We start from the raw sequence: 25,511 nt of genomic DNA, 5'->3' as shown, positions 1-25,511 counted from the left end.
ACAAATAGATAGGGGCTACATAACATTATCCAGTATGATTTATAGTCTTTTTTAAAAACATTTAATATATATTAACCTAAGGGACTGAGAGAGGTGACAATTTGCAAATACAAAACTGAGTAACCATTTTGAATTGCAACTTTTATATTAGTTTTGACTAGGAAAAAAACTGTAATAAGAAAAGTTGCAGGGCACTTCTTTTAACAGTCTTCACAATTTAGGAACATTATTCAGATATAACCTAATTAAAAGAGTTTTTCTTTAACAGATGTGACTGGGATATGATATAAGCATTTTACATTACAAGTCCTGACTTCATAAGCAAATGTGAAGGTATGGTTTTAGGCATCTAACAAACAAAGCCATAAATTCATGAACAAATGTGACTGGACTATGTTATAGGCATCTATTGTACAGTGTTGTGACTTCAAGAGCAAATGTGATTAAAATTGTTCTAGATATCCTTTCTAACAAAGCCATAGATTTATAAACTGAATTTATTGGGATTGAGGGATTGAGTTGTGACTTCACAAGCAAATGTGCTTGGGAATGTTTCCTTTCATGGTATAACATGCATACTTTCATTTGCAAAGGTTATTGGAGGAAAAGTGGTAAGCATATAACATAAAAGAAATAGCATAGTGAACACTTTAACGAATAGCTGTGTGCAACTAACATACATAGTCATAGCTTTATGGGAAAATAATGCTCCAATTCTTTAAGTGACAAGTAAATTGTTGGAAAAAATGTGTCTGTTGCTGAGGAAAATAGGGAAAATTATATTTACCTTTAAAACTATGTCAGGCTATTACAGTAATAACCATAGTTATCAATAATTTTCACTTAGTGTCATCCTTAATTACATTTTTCTCTTTTATAAACATGTTTACCAATTTATCATGTGAGAATCATTTACATGTGTACCGTTAGTGCTCATCCAAACATCTAATCATTACAAACAGCTAACTGATGACAGCATGTTATACTTTTCAAAGCTAACTGATGACAGCATGCTCTACTTTTCAAAGCTAACTGATGACAGCATGCTCTACTTTTCAAAGCTAACTGATGACAGCATGCTCTACTTTTCAAAGCTAACTGATGACAGCATGCTCTACTTTTCAAAGCTAACTGATGACAGCATGCTCTACTTTTCAAAGCTAACTGATGACAGCATGTTCTACGTTTCAAAGCTAACTGATAACAGCATGCTCTACTTTTCAAAGCTAACTGATGACAGCATGTTCTACGTTTCAAAGCTAACTGATGACAGCATGTTCTACTTTTCAAAGCTAACTGAAAACATCATGCTCTAATTTTCAAAGCTAACTGATGACAGCATGCTCTACTTTTCAAAGCTAACTGATGACAGCATGTTATACTTTTCAAAGCTAACTGATGACAGCATGTTCTACGTTTCAAAGCTAACTGATGACAGCATGCTCTACTTTTCAAAGCTAACTGATGACCGCATGCTCTACTTTTCAAAGCTAACTGATGACAGCATGCTCTACTTTTCAAAGCTAACTGATGACAGCATGCTCTACTTTTCAAAGCTAACTGATGACAGCATGCTCTACTTTTCAAAGCTAACTGATGACAGCATGCTCTACTTTTCAAAGCTAACTGATGACAGCATGTTCTACGTTTCAAAGCTAACTGATAACAGCATGCTCTACTTTTCAAAGCTAACTGATGACAGCATGTTCTACGTTTCAAAGCTAACTGATGACAGCATGTTCTACTTTTCAAAGCTAACTGAAAACATCATGCTCTAATTTTCAAAGCTAACTGATGACAGCATGCTCTACTTTTCAAAGCTAACTGATGACAGCATGTTATACTTTTCAAAGCTAACTGATGACAGCATGTTCTACGTTTCAAAGCTAACTGATGACAGCATGTTCTACTTTTCAAAGCTAACTGATGACCGCATGCTCTACTTTTCAAAGCTAACTGATGACAGCATGTTCTACATTTCAAAGCTAACTGATGACAGCATGCTCTACTTTTCAAAGCTAACTGATGACAGCATGTTCTACATTTCAAAGCTAACTGATGACAGCATGTTCTACTTTTCAAAGCTAACTGAAGACATCATGCTCTACTTTTCAAAGCTAACTGATGACAGCATGCTCTACTTTTCAAAGCTAACTGATGACAGCATGTTATACTTTTCAAAGCTAACTGATGACAGCATGTTCTACGTTTCAAAGCTAACTGATGACAGCATGTTCTACTTTTCAAAGCTAACTGATGACCGCATGCTCTACTTTTCAAAGCTAACTGAAGACATCATGCTCTACTTTTCAAAGCTAACTGATGACAGCATGCTCTACTTTTCAAAGCTAACTGATGACAGCATGTTATACTTTTCAAAGCTAACTGATGACAGCATGTTCTACGTTTCAAAGCTAACTGATGACAGCATGTTCTACTTTTCAAAGCTAACTGATGACCGCATGCTCTACTTTTCAAAGCTAACTGATGACAGCATGCTCTACTTTTCAAAGCTAACTGATGACAGCATGCTCTACTTTAAAAGCTAACTGATGACAGCATGCTCTACTTTTCAAAGCTTACTGATGACAGCATGCTCTACTTTTCAAAGCTAACTGATGACAGCATGCTCTACCTTTTAAAGCTAACTGATGACAGCATGCTCTACCTTTTAAAGCTAACTGATGACCGCATGCTCTACTTTAAAAGCTAACTGATGACAGCATGCTTTACTTTTCAAAGCTAACTGATGACAGCATGCTCTACCTTTTAAAGCTAACTGATGACAGCATGCTCTACTTTTCAAAGCTAACTGATGACAGCATGCTCTACTTTTCAAAGCTAACTGATGACATCATGCTCTACTTTTTAAAGCTAACAGATGACAAAATGCTTTACTTTTCAAAGCTTACTGATGACAGCGTGTTCTACGTTTCAAAGCTAACTGAAGACATCATGCTCTACTTTTCAAAGCTAACTGATGACAGCATGCTCTACTTTTCAAAGTTAGCTGATGACAGCATGTTCTACTTTTCAAAGCTAACTGATGACAGCATGCTCTACTTTTCAAAGCTAACTGATGACAGCATGCTCTACTTTTCAAAGCTAACTGATGACAGCATGTTATTCTTTACAAAGCTAACTGATGACAGCATGCTCTACTTTTCAAAGCTAACTGATGACAGCATGCTCTACTTTTCAAAGCTAACTGATGACAGCATGCTCTACTTTTCAAAGCTAACTGATGACAGCATGTTCTACGTTTCAAAGCTAACTGATGACAGCATGTTCTACTTTTCAAAGCTAACTGAAGACATCATGCTCTACTTTTCAAAGCTAACTGATGACAGCATGCTCTACTTTTCAAAGCTAACTGATGACAGCATGTTATACTTTTCAAAGCTAACTGATGACAGCATGTTCTACGTTTCAAAGCTAACTGATGACAGCATGTTCTACTTTTCAAAGCTAACTGATGACCGCATGCTCTACTTTTCAAAGCTAACTGATGACAGCATGCTCTACTTTTCAAAGCTAACTGATGACAGCATGCTCTACTTTAAAAGCTAACTGATGACAGCATGCTCTACTTTTCAAAGCTTACTGATGACAGCATGCTCTACTTTTCAAAGCTAACTGATGACAGCATGCTCTACCTTTTAAAGCTAACTGATGACAGCATGCTCTACCTTTTAAAGCTAACTGATGACCGCATGCTCTACTTTAAAAGCTAACTGATGACAGCATGCTTTACTTTTCAAAGCTAACTGATGACAGCATGCTCTACCTTTTAAAGCTAACTGATGACAGCATGCTCTACTTTTCAAAGCTAACTGATGACAGCATGCTCTACTTTTCAAAGCTAACTGATGACATCATGCTCTACTTTTTAAAGCTAACTGATGACAAAATGCTTTACTTTTCAAAGCTTACTGATGACAGCGTGTTCTACGTTTCAAAGCTAACTGAAGACATCATGCTCTACTTTTCAAAGCTAACTGATGACAGCATGCTCTACTTTTCAAAGTTAGCTGATGACAGCATGTTCTACTTTTCAAAGCTAACTGATGACAGCATGCTCTACTTTTCAAAGCTAACTGATGACAGCATGCTCTACTTTTCAAAGCTAACTGATGACAGCATGTTATACTTTTCAAAGCTAACTGATGACAGCATGCTCTACTTTTCAAAGCTAACTGATGACAGCATGCTCTACTTTTCAAAGCTAACTGATGACAGCATGCTCTACTTTTCAAAGCTAACTGATGACAGCATGTTCTACGTTTCAAAGCTAACTGATGACAGCATGTTCTACTTTTCAAAGCTAACTGAAGACATCATGCTCTACTTTTCAAAGCTAACTGATGACAGCATGCTCTACTTTTCAAAGCTAACTGATGACAGCATGTTATACTTTTCAAAGCTAACTGATGACAGCATGTTCTACGTTTCAAAGCTAACTGATGACAGCATGTTCTACTTTTCAAAGCTAACTGATGACCGCATGCTCTACTTTTCAAAGCTAACTGATGACAGCATGCTCTACTTTTCAAAGCTAACTGATGACAGCATGCTCTACTTTAAAAGCTAACTGATGACAGCATGCTCTACTTTTCAAAGCTTACTGATGACAGCATGCTCTACTTTTCAAAGCTAACTGATGACAGCATGCTCTACTTTTTAAAGCTAACTGATGACAGCATGCTCTACCTTTTAAAGCTAACTGATGACCGCATGCTCTACTTTAAAAGCTAACTGATGACAGCATGCTTTACTTTTCAAAGCTAACTGATGACAGCATGCTCTACCTTTTAAAGCTAACTGATGACAGCATGCTCTACTTTTCAAAGCTAACTGATGACAGCATGCTCTACTTTTCAAAGCTAACTGATGACATCATGCTCTACTTTTTAAAGCTAACTGATGACAACATGTTATACTTTTCAAAGCTTACTGATGACAGCGTGTTCTACGTTTCAAAGCTAACTGAAGACATCATGCTCTACTTTTCAAAGCTAACTGATGACAGCATGCTCTACTTTTCAAAGTTAGCTGATGACAGCATGTTCTACTTTTCAAAGCTAACTGATGACAGCATGCTCTACTTTTCAAAGCTAACTGATGACAGCATGCTCTACTTTTCAAAGCTAACTGATGACAGCATGTTATACTTTTCAAAGCTAACTGATGACAGCATGCTCTACTTTTCAAAGCTAACTGATGACAGCATGCTCTACTTTTCAAAGCTAACTGATGACAGCATGCTCTACTTTTCAAAGCTAACTGATGACAGCATGCTCTACTTTTCAAAGCTAACTGATGACAGCATGCTCTAGCTTTTAAAGCTAACTGATGACCGCATGCTCTACTTAAAAAGCTAGCTGATGACAGCATGCTCTACTTTTCAAAGCTAACTGATGACAGCATGTTCTTTTAAAGCTAACTGATGATAGCATGCTCTACTTTTCAAAGCTAACTGATGACAGCATGCTCTACTTTTCAAAGCTAACTGATGACAGCATGCTCTACTTTTCAAAGCTAACTGAAGACATCATGCTCTACTTTTCAAAGCTAACTGATGACAGCATGCTCTACTTTTAAAGCTAACTGATGACAGCATGCTCTACTTTTCAAAGCTAATTGATGACAGCATGCTCTACTTTCAAAGCTACCTGATGACAGCATGCTCTACTTTTCAAAGCTAACTGATGACAGCATCCTCTACTTTTTAAAGCTAACTGATGACAGAATGCTCAAATTTTCAAAGCTAACTGATGACAGCATGTTCTACTTTTCGTTTGGCTGTCTGAGTTTCTGGCACTTTTTTTATTAAAGTTTGCAGTTTCAGACAATGGCTGCATTTGTTTTTTAAGTAATTTAATCAAACCATTATTTTTCTGTATTTAGTAACAGTGACCTTGCCTAATCTATTCAATGATTTTTCCTACAAAATTATAAATATAAGGTCTCTTTGGATGAAGTGTCATAATTGCAGCTTAGTAAGTTCCTGAGTGCTTTAGGACCAACCATTTACCTATTGTTACTAATGGCAACTTATACAACCATAGACTTATACAATCCCAATGTATAGATATAAGGTATTTATTTATGAACTTAAATTACAATAACTCAATTTATCCTCATGTAATGAAGCAGTAACCATTTTTCTAGTGTAAGTGGCAGTGGTCTGGATATTGATCCCAATCATCCCATTTGCAACAGCACGCACTGTCTTGAAACAAGCTATCTATAAATGAATTAAAATACCTCATTTTGTTCTAAACTTATTGAGCAAAAATCCGAGCTTTAACATGCATACACATATATAATAAATATGTAAAATGTATAAGTGTAAAAAGGATTTTAATTTTAAAAAAAGAGATGTGTTTGTCAGTAACACAATGCTCCCTACTGGGCCGCTTTGAATCAAAAAATTTTTTTGATTATATTCCTTGAAAAAATATTACTTCCCTTGTGAAAATGACCTTGATCTTGATTTTTCACCACCCAAATTGTGCAGCTCCATGAGATACACATGCATGCCAAAAATCAAGTTTCTATCTTCAATATTGCAAAAGTTATGACCAATGTTTAAGTTTTCGGACGGACTGACAGACAGTATGGACTGACGGACAGTTCAACGGCTATATTCCACCCTACCGGGGGCATAAAAAAACCTACAGTTACCAAACTTGGTAAACAGGTTTATGTAAATACAAGGAAATAATAATTTAAGCTTTCTTGAAATCCCACAAACCATTTTTATACAAGACCTCCAAAGGCCCTAAGGCGCTCAACTGAGCTGCTCTGAGCGGGTAATGTTCACAAAATGTCACCAGTCTTAAAATAAAGACCCTACACCTGGCACCTAAGTATTTAAACCACACACAATTATTGTCAAACTAAGTCCATACATCATAAAAAGTTCTGAGCAAATTTCATGATGAGTGGGCCAAAAATGTGACTTTTAGAGTGCTCAAATGGTTTCACTAAAGCCAAATAGAAAAACTACCCCATCCCATGTTTTCCAAGAGGACATAAACCACATTCCACTTATTAGAGAGATCATTAGAACAAATGTTCACATCACGTTTCATGCAGAAAATGCAAATAAAAGTGACTCCAGGGGTGTTCATGAGCTTACTTTTACTAAGATACATAGCATTTGACTCCAAATGCCCCAGTACAACTCATCTGAGATAGTGTAACACATAAAAGACATTTGTTTTCCAAACTCCAAGTATACAAAGCACAAGGTCTACCTTCAGTACAAGGTCAGTTATTCTCTCCACTTCCTTGTAAAACGTCTCCATCACAATCTCCAAGCCATCTCTGCAAACCAAGTAAATTTAAATGATAATCTGCTATCAAAATGCTCCTTAAAGAAGATCAAAATTTAATGGCCTTACACTTTTTCTATTACTTGCAGCATATAATGCAATACTGGTTCTATCTGAGGGGCTTCCCCAGGACTTGTTCAGGCATCCAAGTCAAGCAAAGAGAGGGTTGAATATGTTTATGATTAACATGTCAAATGACCTAGTTCAATGCGATCTGGACATTAAAATAGGTTGCAATTTCTGTGTACACAATTGTACCGGTACATAAAACTCAAGTGCACTAATACAAAATACATCCTGTCACTGACCGTCTATTACTTACCGTACTCATGTATAAACAACAACAGAGTTTTAACCCCCAAAAATGCAATTTGCAGCTACATATTATTGACAGATTTCAAAAAAGGAATCCATAAGTTCCTTTAAATAAAAATGGATAAAAAAAAACAGTGAACCTTTATTAAGTAAGCAGTTAATTATAATATTACCAATTTTTTTTTTCTAGTTAACAGATTGTTTGGTAGATTAACGAATTAAACTCTTGAATTACTGATTAAAAATTTTGAAAGCCACTCCTGAGAAACTAGCCTACCAAAAATTTGTTAATTAGATCAAATACTGATGCTTACTCCAGGGCAAGTACAACAGCATGCCATTTTTCTAATTTTGTCCACTCAAGGGTGGACACAGTCCACTCTAAGATGGCCTTACCGAGTGACGTCAGTGTCTCGCACATGGTCCTGTGGGAAATACAGCTGCTGATTGTCGTCCTCTATCTGAAAAGGGAGATCGACATGTAAAATACCATTATCTTCCATACACTGCAATGTGTGCAATACAAGCATTATCTTACATACTTTCTTGTTTCTTGTCTGTGATATTAAGTAAATGAGTCCTATTCAGTGGCCATCAATTGAAATCATACAGGGCTATAGATAACAAGCGTATTTGCGTTATTAGGCAATTAAAATAACCAAAAACGTTGTTGTGAATGTAACGTAACGTTATTTGCCGCGCCGCGCTTAAGTGTATTACGTCCCTGACGTCACGCCATTTTTGTTGTTGTTTATATACGTCATTGTTTATATTTGAATCTGAAGTAAAAGGAAGAACCTGAACACACAACGCTTTGTACCTTTATTATCCCACACGATCGCGATATTGGTGCCGTGACAAAAAAAATGATTCTACAGAGAATACAGATACAGAGAGAGGGTCACCGCCGTTTCATTGAGAAATATTTGGAGAAAATCGAACAATCTAAGGAGAACGATTCATTGACCGATTTTCACGCTATTCTCAACGCTATTGAAGCGAAAGTCACGATTCTAGAGACACTGAATGAGAAAATACTTTCACAGACGGAGATAGAGGGATTGGAGGAAGAAATATTTCAAACAGACACGTATTCAGCGGAACTGGATATCCAGCTGTGTCGCTTACAAGCTTTCCGAGATCAACAGGAGAAGAGAGTAGCCCCGCATGCTACCGATCTACCACGAGATGACCAGAGAAGTTTAAGTAATCAGCAGCGCAACAGCAATGGTTTGAACCCAGACGCTTCTTCTTTCTTTCCCGACAGAACTGTGACGCCAGGAAGTGTGGCGGCGAACTCTTACAGCCTGGCTCCCGGCGATGTTGTACTGAAGATAGGAAACGTGAACGCCACGAACATCAGCCACAACGAGGCCCAGGAGGTGGTCTGCGGGGCCACAAACATCCTGCAACTCACAATCAAGAAAGGTCCCGGAAAAAGCGCCTCTATGTCACCCACGCCCATCGGGTCCGGTCAGTTTTCGACCCCTCTGGAGAAACGTGATAAATACTCTACACTTCCAGATTATCGTATCGGAACTGGGTACCAAGCACTTAATAATGTATCTAGTGGATATAATAACGGCCAAGAAAGTAATGCATATGACATGCGTCAGTTGGAACAAACTCCGCCAATGTCTGGGCAACAATCACAACATAATAAGTACCCTTATATGTCGAAATCTGGTATTCAGTTACAGTTGAATCCACCAACTCAAATTGATATACGAAATGACAACAGCTACAACCAAAGAGGAGATTATAACACTGGTGGTAATTACAGTCAGCCAATGTCGCATGTGCAATATACGAACGGAAATAGGACTGAGTCTCCGTATCAAAGGCAAACATCGGTAGGTTCTAATCGTCAATTTCCTTATTCAGGTCACCCTCAAAGTTATTTTAAAAAACCTACTCCATTTTCTCCCGGTTGTGCAGATAACTTCACCGACAACAGCCCACAGCATCCACGTGCTCAAAGGCAGACGTCGTCCGGAAGTCAGCCAGTTGGTAATGTGTACGACGCGACAATTAGCCCTGGCTTTCAGTCCTGCTCTTACATGTCAGACGAACCTCCGCCTACCCCACCCCCACCTGACCTATCAACCGACTCGTTCCTTCAAGCGTTCCCGAGATTTGCCAGCCGAAAGTCGTTGCCCACGGTGATGGTATTAGACAATGCTACGACATATATTGCTGCTTCCAATCACCTTAAGAAGCTATTCAACTACCAAGTCGTACAAGAAGAACTTTGCAGAAATGGAACAGAGCGGCGATTTATTCCCAAAACGTACAACGTGCAAACTCTAACCATTAGAGACAGTCAATGATATTGAATAGAAACTATTTAAGTATTAAAAGTTAAACGCGCAATTGTGATTGAAATACTGAAATAGACAGCTGAGTGTACATGTAATTGAAATACGAGAGACAGTTAAGAAATTTTTATTCATAAACTGAGTGATAGAGTGATATTAATTTCAAATTAACGTGTATACTCGTGATCAAATTAGTGTTTCTGCAATCTTACGATTGTCACGAATGATTCAAGATATCATAAGTAATGATACATATTCTCCTCTGATTGTTAATAATTGTCACTTTTCGCGGCCCCCAGAATGTTGTGAATGTAACGTAACGTTATTTGCCGCGCCGCGCTTAAGTGTATTACGTCCCTGACGTCACGCCATTTTTGTTGTTGTTTATATACGTCATTGTTTATATTTGAATCTGAAGTAAAAGGAAGAACCTGAACACACAACGCTTTGTACCTTTATTATCCCACACGATCGCGATAAACGTAATTAAATTCAAAATAAAGCGTACAAATATGCAAATACAAATTTAATAACGTAATTCTCTTGAAAAACAAGCATCAAATGGGATGAGGCAGGGAATAGCATGATCGATGAAGGATTCACAATAACTAAGGGCTCACACGGGTCAAAAATATTTTTTGGGTCGGCGGGTCAAAATGAAAATACCCTGAGATAATTCGGGTCAGGTCGGGGCAGATAATGCATAAGTTAATTAAAATAAAACTACATTAATTGTCATTGCATGCTTTAGCGTTCTTAAATATTCAACTGTTTGTCAAGTATATTGTTTAGAATATTATTCTTTTTATTGTTTTGATTTATTTAATTTTTTTATGAATGAAATACTGAACTGCATAAAACTATTTATTAAGTTTACACAACGTTGTTGAACTAAATCAGCAACTGTTAGGTATTACTTGTAATAGCGATCAAAAGTGCATGTACAGGAAAAACAACCTGTCAAGCATAAATAAATATTGTCTTATTTTTAGAAGAGAAGCCAAAATAACTTTCACTGTAAGCTCTTAATGCATATTATACTTTGAAGTCAATATTTTATAATACAAGTTTCGTTTTTTAACATCGCCATTTTGGGATCTGAATAACAAATTAAACTCGACATTTCTGCTTTTGGTTCGTCACTTCTATTCATTTATGACTATTTGTAATAACAACACTGCTTAAACTGATAACGGGTGTGATTTTACTTCACTTGTTCAAAAGAGATGATTTGACTACATGTTCAACATGTAATCTTGTACTTCGTAGCTTGCGAACCGAACCAGTATCGTTCGCACAAACTTTGACCCGCGGGTATTTTTTGACCCGCAAATTCAGGTTTTTTCAAGTACCCGTTTGAGCACTACAATAACTGACATAACAACAAGACTATTGTTAAGCAATATGGTCAACTACTAGTGAAACTCCACCATTTTCAGCCATATTTTTAGTCTATTTGCTGCCATAGCAACCAGAATTCTTGATGAAGGAACAAAATGAAATGACATGCATAATCTCCATATAACCATCTATTCATGTTTCAAGTTTCATGAAAAAATATGAAGAACTTTAAAGAGTAATTGCAGGATCCACCATTTTCAGCAATATTTCTAGTCTATTTGTTGCCATAGCAACCAGAATTCTTGATGAAGGAACAAAATGACATGACGTGCATTATCTCCATATTGCTATCTATCCATGTTTCAAGTTTCATGAAAAAATATGAAGAACTTTTAAAGTTATCGCAGGATCCAGAAAAGTGTGACGGACTCACAGACACACAGAGCGCCAACCATAAGTCCCCTCTGGTTTCACCGGTAGGGGACAATAAATTGTGACAGAGCTGAAAGAAATTGCATATTCTTTGTGCAATACTTGATGAAAAAATGTAAAAATATTTGTTTTCCACACAACAAAAATGTTTCAAAGTGACAAACATCGTTTTCAACATTCACATATTTGAGCCATGATTTTTACAAGTGGCCACAGAGCATATAAATACTACGTACAGTTCTAAGGAAAGGTAAGGCCACATCTTGCCGTCTCATGATGCGGAAACACAGATCCCTGTCCATCTTCAAACAGTCATGGGTGTATCGGTACTTTGATAGAGGGAATTCACTACAAATATGGTAAATAGTATTCACATTATAGATATATACTTCGCAAATAGATAGAATGATAAAGTGTATTTCATTTTATATTAATGTCTACCTGAACCAGAGGTAAGGGAAGAATGACTTCTAAATTGTTCTGTAAGGCCAAGTAGAAGGAATGTCAAGGGGTTATCTGCAGTAATTACTCTTAGTTGTCGGACACTCAAAATTTTCTGACACCCCTTTCATAAGCTAAAATAATTATTTAATGTGACTTCAATTTTCGGACATACTGGTTTTCGCCCATAATTAATGACTCTTAATTTTCGTTTCAGTTCAATGCTTTTTTACCAGAAGTCTGCCCTGTTATGTATATCTGGTGGCACTTTGATTTAATATGAGTTTTTTACTATCGAAATAAAGTAATAAAGGCTATGAATTATTATAATTGTTTAAATGGGTAAATAACTATGTACTATGTAGTATACCAGTAATAGACCATGGTTTCATCCAACAGCTTAACGCAAAACACATCAATAATTAATTCTTACTGTACAGCATAGCATTTTTAAAAGCCTGTACTTTTATTCATTGAAACAATTGACGCTCTACATATTGCCTGCAAAATATGATCCTCATTGCACATTTTAAAAGTCTCTTAATTTTCACAAACCTGGATTTTTGTCTTGTAACTTTGAGACACTTGTATCTTTTTAATATTTTGTGTATCTAAATTTTTGGACACACACACTTTTTATTATATTTAACTGTCTGAAAACTAGTGCAACTATGGCAATCACTGCTGATTTGAGATTCCTGCACTTTCACCACAGCTAGCTAGTTGCCAGGACATGATTTTAATACACTGCATGGGGTTGGGGTGTGAATGACAAAGGTTTAAAGGGGCCTTTTCACAGATTTTGGCATTTTTTAACTTATTCATTAAATGCTTTATATTGATAAATGTAAACATTGGATCATAAAAGCTCCAGTAAAAAATCAAGAAAAAAATTTAAAAAAGGAAAAGAACATTGCCCGGAGCAGGTTTCGAACCAGTGACACCTGGAGTCCTGCCAGAGTCCTGAAGTAAAAACGCTCTAGCCTACTGAGCTATTCCGCCGAGTACACATTCTTGACGTATTTTATACCTTATATAAGCAATCTTCGTAGTTTCACAAAATTTAACGACAAAAACAGAACTCTCCAAATTATTCAATCGTTTCGCGTTGCAACGCTTTATAATTTTTAGGTTTTAAAATCGTCAAAAGATGCATATAATGGCTATATTAGAGCATGGTTAATGTTCAGTATTACTGTTTCCTCACAAATATCATAACTAAAACGAAAAATTACGAATCTGAAACAACTTTTTTCAATTTTGTCAATTTACCAAAGCGTGAAAAGATCCCTTTAAACTAAGCCTTTATTGGCCACTCAAATCTCGTTCATTTGTCCGCCATAAAATGTCTACCATGTTTTCTTTTAGCTGACTAAGCAATAACTGAATGCACTATTTCAATCTAAGCTGCGTATGGACCTTAAACATCAAGACTTATGCTATATGTCCACAGAGGGGTGCCAGTATGCAGGGGCACATACCACAGAGGGCAGGGGAAAGGTGAAATAAAGAAGGCATGTTAAAGCACTTAGTAACCCTATCCCGCTCAGAAGCATAGTGAACATGGCTACATAGAAGCATAGTGAACATGGCTACAAAGAAGCATAGTAAACATGGCTACATAGAAGCATAGTGAACATGGCTACATAGAAGCATAGTGAACATGGCTACATAGAAGCATAGTGAACATGGCTACATAGAAGCATAGTGAACATGGCTACATAGAAGCATAGTGAACATGGCTACATAGAAGCATAGTGAACATGGCTACATAGAAGCAAAGTGAACATGGCTACATAGAAGCATAGTGAACATGGCTACATAGAAGCATAGTGAACATCGCTACATAGAAGCATAGTGAACATGTCTACATAGAAGCATAGTGAACATGTCTACATAGAAGCATAGTGAACATGGCTACATAGAAGCATAGTGAACATGGCTACATAGAAGCATAGTGAACATGGCTACATAGAAGCATAGTGAACATGGCTACATAGAAGCATAGTGAACATGCCTACATAGAAGCATAGTGAACATGTCTACATAGAAGCATAGTGAACATGGCTACATAGAAGCAAAGTGAACTTGGCTACATAGAAGCATAGTGAACATGGCTACATAGAAGCATAGTGAACATGGCTACATAGAAGCATAGTGAACATGGCTACATAGAAGCATAGTGAACATGGCTACAAAGAAGCATAGTGAACCTTGCTACATAGAAGCATAGTGAACATGGCTACATAGAAGCATAGTGAACATGGCTACAAAGAAGCATAGTGAACCTTGCTACATAGAAGCATAGTGAACATGGCTACATAGAAGCATAGTCAACATGGCTACAAACAAGCATAGTGAACATGTCTACATAGAAGCATAGTGAACATGACTACATAGAAGCATAGTGAACATGGCTACATAGAACAAGCACAAAACCAGAACAGCCCGCGAGTAACTCCAAGTCTGTTATGGTTTAATGCTGTTTGGTTCTCATCAGTATTTTAGGGTTGGAATGGAGACTTTTACATGTGAATCTTTTAACAAAGGTCTTAAATTTTATGTGATTTTCAAAACAGAAACAACAAGGGCTGTTTGTAAAACATGCATGCCCCCCATATGGGCTGTCCGTTGTAGTGGCAGCCATTGTGTGAATACGTTTTTTGTCACTGTGACCTTGACCTTTGACCTAGTGACCTGAAAATCAATAGGGGTCATCTGCGGGTCACGATCAATGTACCTATGAAGTGTCATGATCCTAGGCAAAAGCGTTCTTGAGTTATCATCCGAAAATCATTTTACTATTACGGGTCACCGTGACCTTGACCTTTGACCTTGTGCCCTCAAAATCAATAGGGGTCATCTGCGAGTCATGATCAATCTACCTATGAAGTTTCATGATCCTAGGCGTATCCGTTCTTGAGTTATCATCCGAAAACCATTTTACTATTTCGGGTCACCGTGACCTTGACCTTTGACCTAGTGACCTCAAAATTAATAGGGGTCATCTGCGAGTCATGATCAATCTACCCATGAAGTTTCATGATCCTAGGCGTATGCGTTCTTGAGTTATCATCCGGAAACCATTTTACTATTTCGGGTCACCGTGACCTTGACCTTTGACCTAGTGACCTCAAAATCAATAGGGGTCACCTGCGAGTCATGATCAATCTAACCATGAAGTTTCATGATCCTAGCGTATACGTTCTTGAGTTATCATCCGGAAACCATTTTACTATTTCGGGTCACCGTGACCTTGACCTTTGACCTAGTGACCTCAAAATCAATAGGGGTCATCTGCGAGTCATGATCAATGTACCTATGAAGTTTCATGATCCTAGGCCCAAGCGTTCTTGAGTTATCGTCTGACAACCACCTGGTGGACGGACCGACAGACCGACCAACATGAGCAAAGCAATATACCCCCTCTTCTTCGAAGGGGGGCATAATAAAAGCGCTGAATGCACTTAAGTTATTCGCCATTGCATAATACATGTATTAGACGCAATTCATTTTTCAAAGTTAATCGCAAGTATAAAGTTAACACAAGCCATTCAAATTTATAAAGAGTGAGTCTTTCTCGGCACAGATGCGGCAGTTTTAATTATCAGGTTTATCATACCTAAGAAAACTGGCTTAAAAAACGTGGTATAAACCTAAGTTGTTAGCAAGCAAACAACTAACAAGAGGCACATGAGGGCCTGAATCACTCTACTGCTATGAACACTGTGCAAGTTTGGAAATAATAAGATGGAAACTGTGTACTTAGATCGCGAAAACAAGGAGAATTTTCTGAAATTCAAGGGGAGATTATTCTGTTCTTATTTCTCTGATACTGCACATATTCAATAGGGTTCAAGTCCTCATTGATATAAAGATACCGTGCAAATTTGAAAATACTTGAATGAAAACTGGAATTAATTGCGTAAACAAGCGGGATTTCAAAATTTTCTCATATTCAAGGGGAAGTAATTCTGGACTTATTGCTTCAATATTGCTCTTTTTGAACAAGGGCTGTTTGTAAAACATGCATGCCCCATATATGGGCTGTCAGTTGTAGTGGCAGCCATTGTGTGAATACGTTTTATGTCATTGTGACCTTGACCTTTGACCTAGTGACCTGAAAATCAATAGGGGTCACCTGCCAGTCGTGATAAATGTACCTATAAAGTTTTATGATCCTAGGCCTAATTGTTCTTGAGGAATCATCAGGAAACCATTTTACTGTTTCGAGTCACTGTGACCTTTACCTTTGACCGGAACATTAATAGGGGTCTTCTGCCAGTCATGATCAATGTACCTATGTAGTTTTATTATCATAGGTGTAAGCATTCTTGAGTTATCATCCAGAAACCATTTTACTATTTCGAGTCACTGTGACCTTGACCTTTGACCTGAAAATCAATACGGGTAATCTGCCAGTCATGATTGGAGTACCTATGAAGTTTCATGATCCTTGGCGTAAGCATTCTTGAGTTATCATCCGGAAACCATTTTACTTTGTTGAGTCACTGGGCCCTTGACCTTTGACCTAGTGACCCGAAAATCAATAGGGGTCATCTGCCAGTTATGATCAATATACTTATGAAGTTTCATGATCCTAGATGTAAGCATTCTTGAGTTATCATCCGGAAACCATTTTACTTTTTCAAGTCACTGTGACCTTAACCTTTGACCTAATGACCTGAAAATCAATAGGGGTCATCTGCCAGTCATGATCAATATACCTATAAAGTTTCATGATCTTAGGCATCAGCATTATTGAGTTATCATCCAGAATACCATTTTACTATTTCGAGTAACTGTGACCTTGACCTTTGACCCAGTGACCAGAAAAATCAATAGGGTTCCAGTCCTCATTAATATAAAGACACTGAACAAGTTTGAAAAGAATTGGATGAAAACTGTGGACTTTATTGCGTAAACAAGAAAAAGTCTAACACACGCACGTAGGGACAAAAACCACGCCATCTCATAAGCTCTTCTGGCCTTTGGCCAGTAGAGCTTAAAACACTGACAGAGAGCCATGATTCAACTAAAACTGGTTGCATACACAACACATCTCTTTATGATCATTTACAAATCCAAGACTTAAAGCTGTGAAAGTTTTTGACAAAAATCTGGCACAAACTTAAGGAGGCATTGAGTACACAAAATATTTGGGCTTATATATAATAAAGCAAGGGCTGTTTGTAAAACATGCATGCCCCCCATATGGGCTGTCCGTTGTACTGGCAGCCATTGTGTGAATACAACTTTTGTCACTGTGACCTTGACCTTTGACCTAGTGACCTGAAAATCAATAGGGGTCATCTGCAAGTCACGATCAATGTACCTATGAAGTGTCATGATCCTAGGCAAAAGCATTCTTGAGTTATCATCCAAAAATCATTTTACTATTTCGGGTCACCATGACCTTGACCTTTGACCTTGTGACATCAAAATCAATAGGGGTCATCTGCGAGTCATGATCAATCTACCTATGAAGTTTCATGATCCTAGGCATATGCGTTCTTGAGTTATCATCCGAAAATCATTTTACTATTACGGGTCACCCTGACCTTGACCTTTGACCTAGTGACCTGAAAATCAATAGGGGTCATCTGCGAGTCATGATCAATCTACCTATAAAGTTTCATGATCCTAGGCATATGCGTTCTTGAATTATCATCCGAAAATCATTTTACTATTTCGGGTCACCATGACCTTGACCTTTGACCTAGTGACCTCAAAATCAATAGGGGTCATCTGCGAGTCATGATCAATCTACCCATGAAGTTTCATGATCCTAGGCGTATGCGTTCTTGAGTTATCATCCGGAAACCATTTTACTATTTCTGGTCACCGTGACCTTGACCTTTGACCTAGTGACCTCAAAATCAATAGGGGTCATCTGCGAGTCATGATCAATCTACCCATGAAGTTTCATGATCCTAGGCGTATGGGTTCTTGAGTTATCATCCGGAATCCATTTTACTATTTCGGGTCACCGTGACCTTGACCTAGTGACCTCAAAATCAATAGGGGTCATCTGCAAGTCATGATCAATGTACCTATGATGTTTCATGATCCTAGGCCCAAGCGTTCTTGAGTTATCGTCTGACAACCACCTGGTGGACGGACCGACCGACCGACATGAGCAAAGCAATATACCCCCTCTTCTTCGAAGGGGGGCATAAAAATTTATCTCAGCACTAAAGGGTTAGGTAAAGTTGAAACACATACTTGAGGAGGTACTCTGATCGGTCATTGACCTTGAGTATGAAGTCACTGGTCTTCAAGGACAGCACCATGTGTCTTGGCATGCTGGCTGACAGATAGCCGTGGAGTATCTGGTTAATCACATGCTCCACAACGCTGTGCACTGTCATTTAACGGAAGCTTTACATCAATGCATAGGTCTTAATGAACAAGACCGGCGGGATTTTGTTAAATGTTGTAAACATCAACAAACAGTCCTTAATTAACAAAACAGGTGTGATATTGTAAACACCTCAGATGTGGAAAATACATTAATTGAAGTGTAAAGATATCTGCATACATGCCATACTAATCTGGCAAAAATCTGAATATTTCATGAACATTGTTGGGGCATTTTACCCTGTGGCGAGACATCTTAAAATGATCTTTAATTTCTGTCTGCAAAGCATGCTCATTAAAACAACTTTTTAAAAATGCCAAATATTGACCATATTAAATGTGTTAGAAAAGAATTTTCTTTCCTTGACCACAAACATTTGCCATTTTTGGAAGTATAAATTATACATCCAGCACTGTTAGTACATGTATTTTGATTTAAAGACCAGTCAACAAGTAAATTAACACTTAGATTAACCCTTTCAGTGCGGGAACCGAATTTTAAAAGCTTTTGCAAACAGTTTGGATCCAGATGAGACGCCACAGAACGTGGCGTCTCATCAGGATCCAAACTGTTTGCTATTCTGATAGTATTCTTTTTAAAAAAAACGAAGAAAATGCTAATTTTAGAAATTCAGCAGACGACATTTTAGCAGTAGATAAATTTCCCAGCATGCAAAGGGTTAAATACTACACGTACATGATTTTATCTGAAAATGGAGCAAACATATCACACTGTATTTAAATACGAGTAATTACCTTTTTGATACAATACTTTGCACAAGCCTAACCTGACCTTGATAAAACCAGTATTATAACAAGAGTTCCGCGGTCGGAGATGACCGCATTGAAGCCGGATTTTTTATTTAAATGACAGGAATGTACCTTTCGTGTTTTTGTCAATGCAATACTTAAATTACTGAAATATTGTTCAAAGGTCAAAATGAAATGTAAGTACTTTTCAAGGCATGAGCAAACCTTGTGTTATGTTTTGAATGCATGCATATACATGAACAACAATAACATTTAAGGTCACAAATATGAACTTGAATTGACATTTAACATTTTTACCTACCAAAGTTATAAGAACTTTAACATTTTTACATTCAAGGTCACAGTGACCTTGACCTTAGAATGAATGACCTTGAAATGACCAGTGGTCATCTAAGTGTGCTTGCAAACCTTCATGTCAAGTTTGAAGACTCTATGTCCAAGCATACCAAAGTTATAACAATTTTAACATTTAACATTTAAGGTCACAGTGACCTTGACCTTCAAATGAATGACATTGAAATGACCAGTGGTCATCTTCTAGTACTGGCCAATCTTTATTTCAAGTTTGAAGACTCTAGGTACAAGCATACCAAAGTTATAACATGAAATAAGAACTTTAACATTTTTACATTCAAGGTCACAGTGACCTTGACCTTCAAATGAATGACCTTGAAATGTCCAGTGGTTACTTACTAGTTCTGGCCAACCTTCATGTCAAGTTTCAAGACTCTAGGTCCAAGCATACCAAAGTTATAACAACTTTAACATTTTGACATTCAAGGTCACAGTGACCTTGACCTTCAAATGAATGACCTTGAAATGTCCAGTGGTTACTTACTAGTTCTGGCCAACCTTCATGTCAAGTTTCAAGACTCTAGGTCCAAGCATACCAAAGTTATAACAACTTTAACATTTTTATATTGAAGGTCACAGTGACCTTCACCTTCAAATGAATGACCTTGAAATGACCAGTGGTCATCTGTTAATCCTGGCCAACCTTCATGTCAAGTTTGAAGACTCTAGGTCCAAGCATACCAAAGTTATACCATGAAATAAGAACTTTAACATTTTTACATTCAAGGTCACAGTGACCTTGACCTTCAAATGAATGACCTTGAAATGACCAGTGGTTACTAACTAATTATGGCCAACCTTCATGTCAAGTTTCAAGACTCTAGGTCCAAGCATACCAAAGTTATAACAACTTTAACATTTTTTATATTGAAGGTCACAGTGACCTTGACCTTCAAATGAATGACCTTGAAATGACCAGTGGTCATCTGTTAATCCTGGCCAACCTTCATGTCAAGTTTGAAGACTCTAGGTCCAAGCATACCAAAGTTATACCATGAAATAAGAACTTTAACATTTTCGAGCACGCCGCCACCCCGCCCGCCCGCCCGCCCGACAACATCAATCTATAAGCCGAGATTTTTTCGAAAAAAATCCGGCTAATGAGATATTAATAATGTTGTGCCATAAAACACAAAAGCAGTCCCTTTTTTCAGATGCCACAGCAACAACGTGTGTTTTTGTAGCAACAAGGGACCACAGTTTCCTGACAGCATGACAAAATCAATAGATCTTCATCACTGCTCATGTCTTTACAAAAATATTCGGCAAGCAAGTGTTGTCATTAACCAGCATTGAGGGTATTACATATTTTACCAAACCGATCTTGAATTACAACACAACTTATATAGTAAATTATAAATAAAACATAATTGTTAAAGAATGTCGTTAACCATCGCTTAGGTCAGAAGGATGGGAGTTTCATCCCAAAAGCCGGGCTGCCCCGCAGAAAGAAGTGGCATGGCATGTATGACTACCTGTATAGAAATGTAAGCATTCAAAAAGAGATGATCAGCTGAAACCAAACTCTTAACATAATCATATTATTCTTATTAATCTCCACCCATCATCTCATTATCTATAAAAGAATTTAGAAAGGAAAAATAACTATACTACGTTGCCTATGGGTATCATATTTCCCAAAAGAATTTGTTATCACAAATAGCCTGGTTTTTGACATAACTTGGTTACTTGGAATAGCAAATATATTTATCATGCATAAAAACAGGTCAATTTCCACTTTATTTTTGAAGCCAAGAATCTTGTGTGTTACATTACCGTCACTGGTGAAACAGATTGGCTGCACTGCGAACACAGAGTGGACTGTGATTTTCACTGTCATAGAGCCCTGCTCTTTCTTCTCACACATGGGAGCCACAATGAATCCCAGGTTTGTAGACTCATCTGTAGACTTGAATTCATCCCTTAACCTGTACAGAATATATCGCCCCATTGGTGCAAAAAGGTACCATGTGCAATTAAATTCTAATTACACATGGTACCTTTCTGCACCCAGAAAAACCGTGCATTGTAAATAAATACAAGATAAAAAGGTGGAAACTGCATTAAAGCCGGAATTTTATTTTGCAAACAAGAGTAAGTCAAAAGAAATGTCTTTAAGTAAGATGTATATCTATTTTGTGAGCATTTGTGTAATTATTTACAAATCAAACTAGTGGGTTCAAAAAATTGGTGTAGCAGCAGTTTATGATCATGACCTTTAACTTAAACTTGCATTTTTAAATACATTTATTGCACAAATACTTACTCTGCTACCATTTGACAGAAACAATCTGACTCATCATCAATGTACAACTTCTTTCGTAGCCGCTCATGCGTGCTCTGAAAAATGTCAACAACAAAAAACTATACACTTGGTAAAAACTGTTGGCGTATTCAATGAGATTACTAAAACAAACAAAAAAACTGTAGATTAAATGTTACTACCGGCACTAATAAAGAAACCTTGCAATCCAGAAAACTCAGTGGATATATGTGTCACTCAGTATTTAGAGCTTAGGAAAGAGCAATCAAATTACTTTCACTGACATTATGTATGACTCCCCCAACCCCACCAGAAAAAAATGAAACATGGGCTGTTTGTAAAACATGCATGCCCCCCATGTGGGCTGTCAGTTGTAGTGGCAGCCATTGTGTGAATACGTTTTTTGTCACTGTGACCTTGACCTAGTGACCTGAAAATCAATAGGGGTCATCTGCCAGTCATGATCAATGTACCTATGAAGTTTCATGATCCTAGGCCTAATTATTCTTGATAACAGGCCTAATTATTCTTGAGTTATAATCAGGAAACCATTTTACTGTTTGAGTCACTGTGACCTTCACCTTTCACCTACTGACCTGAAAATTAATAGGGGTCATCTGCCAGGCATGATCAATGTACCTATGAAGTTTCATGATCCTAGGCGTAAGCATTCTTGAGTTATCATCCGGAAACCATTTCACTGTTTCAAGTCACTGTGACCTTGACCTTTGACCTTGTGACCTGAAAATCAATAGGGGTCATCTGCCAGTCATAATCAATGTTCCTATGAAGTTTCATGATCCTAGGCACAAGCATTCTTGAGTTATCATCCCGAAACCATTTTACTATTTCGAGTCACTGTGACCTTGACCTTCGACCTAGTGACCTGAAAATCAATAGGGATCATCTGCCAGTCATGATCAGTGTACCTATGAAGTTTCATGATCCTAGGCCTAAGCGTTCCTGAGTTATCATCCGGAAACCATCTGGTGGACAGACCGACGGACATGTGCAAAACAATATACCCCCTCTTCTTCGAAGGGGGGGGGGGGGGGGGGATGGCCATAAAAAAGGCAGATATCTTGGTTGCAAAGTGAAATTAAAATGCTTCTTCTTTCATTTTCACTATGCTTAGGTAAACAAAAGAGGTGCTTCTGCTAACATTTAAATTAAAAGGGTAAGTAGGCTGGAACAACTTTTCGTTTAACAATACAAATGTTATTTCCCAAGTCATGTGAATGTACAATGAAAAAAAAATTCATTTTAAAGTCTTCTTTAAATATTAGTACAAGTTTGTTTAACCAAACCCTTTCAGTAACTGTTGATGTGTCAGCAGGTTCATTAGGAACAAACAAAGTTTCCACGACGACATCAGACTCATCCCCACTCCTGCCTATCTCTGCCCCGCCTTCATCAAAAGTCACCCAGTTGCCACGATCCTTGCTGATAAGCTCAGATTCCTCGGGGGGCTTGGCAAAGAAATAATGTGAGGACGTCATTGCTGGGGTTGACACCGAGACTGATCGACCCTTGCGATGCAATGGGTCAAAATATTCCAATGAAAAATACTCTTTTTCCTCTGATGTCATCACTCCTTCAAAGCCCAGCTGGATTAAATCGCTACTCTGCCTTTTATGTCCTTTCACGAATGTGTCCGAGGAAGATGGACCCGATTGTTCTTGTTGATCAAAGAAGGCATCTGCTTCTGTCCAGGGAAAGTCCACATTTGGCACTAAATTAAAATCACCAAAATGCACAGAAGATTCACTTTTTTGTGTATCACTTATAGGCGCTTTATTAACTGCCGGTAAAGTATTAGATTTTCTTGTATTGTTACTAGATGAAAAATCTGCATGAGGCATTGGAAAGCCAACAGCCATATTTGATAAGTTTGTACCTGAACCAGTCTGCAAAGAAGTTCCTCTGTAGAAATTAGTATTCTGGGGCACAAATTGACCACCTAAGTTACATCCTGCCAAGGGTGTCTGAACCTGAGGTTGTTGAAATGGTAAGTGATTGTTCAATGGCATAGTAGGCACAGATGGCGATATGCCCCCTAGCCCAGTTGTTGCCAGTTGAGTTAAGGACGTGTCCCACCCATACGACATGGGCAGGGAACTACGGTGCGGATTAAAGACTGGTCTTGTATTCCGGTTTGTAGGTTGTCCCATTATGGCGGATGGCTGGGGTGAAGGAGATTTAATTTCACTGAAAAAGCAATTCTTTAAGATATAACTTCCACAACACAATATTAGTGCAAATGGGCACCGAATTTACACCATTAAAGTTTTGAAAGATTTAACAAAACAACTGAAGTTCAATTGCAAATATATTTACATGCACAACATCATTATCACACAGTGTTTTTTAGCAATGTTTGTGTCATTTCATCTTCGCCGAGACTGTAAGTGTCTTCCATAATAAAAAATTACTACCAACCAAAGGTAAAATGCAAAAAATGTCAGAGCGCAAAAGGACAAACAACAGATCGATATACCTAAAGGCTGCGCTTATGTCTGGATAAATGTTCACTTTGGTTGTGGTTGTGCTTTGGGTTGAACTGGACAGCTGCGACGTGGTTTGTGTCCCTACCAGTGAGAAATCTAGGTCATGGAGGTCACTGAAATATCCTGACGTTGCCGGCGCTCTTGGACTGGTTTTCCCTTCTGGTGATGACAAGGAGATCAAGGATGAACCAGCCTGATTGCCTAAGTTGATAGATGGAGGTCGTGATACACTAAGACTAGCCTGATTCCCATTTGATGTCCAAGGTGATGACTGATAGGATTGTGGGGGAACGGAATAACCAACAAAGCCACCTACATACTGCATCCCTGCAAGAAAATGTTAACAATTTCTAAAAAATATTAATTAAATTCCACTCTAAATTTTTTTATTACAGACAAATAAAAGAAACTGCCTAAATTCTTGTTCAAAACATCAGAACCATTGCCCAGGTCTGTTGAAGCATCATAAGAACAAAATAGCAAATTTCATAATGAGTGGTGAAAATGTGAATTCTTGAGTGTACATAAGCTTTTTCTTTAATGTCACTAGGTTTGACCTCTCTTGAACAGGTTTCAAACTTGAGCAAGATGTCTTTGGGAAAAATGTTCTGACAAAGATTCATTACAATTTGGCAATAAAGGTTACCTCTAGAATGTTCACAAGTTAAATGTTTATGTCACATTTAAATGTTAAAAGTAATCACAAAAGCTCACTATTCTCATGGGCTATAACAAATTCAAAATCTGTAAACAAAATCTGTTGGCTTGCTAAGAAAATTTGGGATCTTGCTAGAATGTCACAATATACATGTAGATTTAATGCACTATCCTTCCGTTACTTGAAATCTCATAATGTCAGTTTTTACCTTGGCCCGGTCTGGGAGGGATTGGAGGTGGAATTTTACCACCTCCACTCATTGTTGTATTGCTGATTTTCTATATCTTCTGGAGGACTTATGTTAAAACAATTCCATCCTGGCCTCAGCACACAGTGGGGCTCTGGAATTACAAATATTATGATCACATACAATCGCTATGGTAAACCTCCTTACAATAATTGAATATGGTC

The 25,511-nt window shown here is 37.7% G+C and overlaps 1 protein-coding gene across 8 annotated transcripts in view; it reads right to left on the bottom strand.

Moving 5' to 3' along the window:
* Positions 1-25,511, bottom strand: part of LOC127847468 (phosphatidylinositol 4-phosphate 3-kinase C2 domain-containing subunit beta-like) — a 95,262-nt gene that overhangs the window by 66,687 nt on the left and 3,064 nt on the right. For 6 of the 8 annotated variants that reach the window (XM_052379390.1, XM_052379431.1, XM_052379395.1 and 3 more), the window contains exons 2-11: positions 25,309-25,441; positions 24,433-24,769; positions 23,243-24,143; positions 21,939-22,012; positions 21,449-21,600; positions 18,413-18,551; positions 11,983-12,094; positions 8,052-8,116; positions 7,263-7,332; positions 788-805 (exon numbers count right to left, since the gene is read on the bottom strand). In XM_052379390.1, the coding sequence (XP_052235350.1) occupies positions 788-805; positions 7,263-7,332; positions 8,052-8,116; positions 11,983-12,094; positions 18,413-18,551; positions 21,449-21,600; positions 21,939-22,012; positions 23,243-24,143; positions 24,433-24,769; positions 25,309-25,360 (1,920 nt within the window). In that variant the 5' untranslated portion in view covers positions 25,361-25,441. The remainder of the gene's footprint in view (positions 1-787; positions 806-7,262; positions 7,333-8,051; positions 8,117-11,982; positions 12,095-18,412; positions 18,552-21,448; positions 21,601-21,938; positions 22,013-23,242; positions 24,144-24,432; positions 24,770-25,308; positions 25,442-25,511) is intronic. The other 2 variants (XM_052379405.1, XM_052379410.1) reach the window with 2 other exon arrangements.

Source organism: Dreissena polymorpha, chromosome 1 (assembly GCF_020536995.1).
Source record: "Dreissena polymorpha isolate Duluth1 chromosome 1, UMN_Dpol_1.0, whole genome shotgun sequence".
Taxonomy (NCBI): Eukaryota; Metazoa; Mollusca; class Bivalvia; order Myida; family Dreissenidae; genus Dreissena; species Dreissena polymorpha.
Note: the sequence above shows the minus strand (reverse complement) of the source record. Positions and strands in the feature narration are given on the sequence as shown.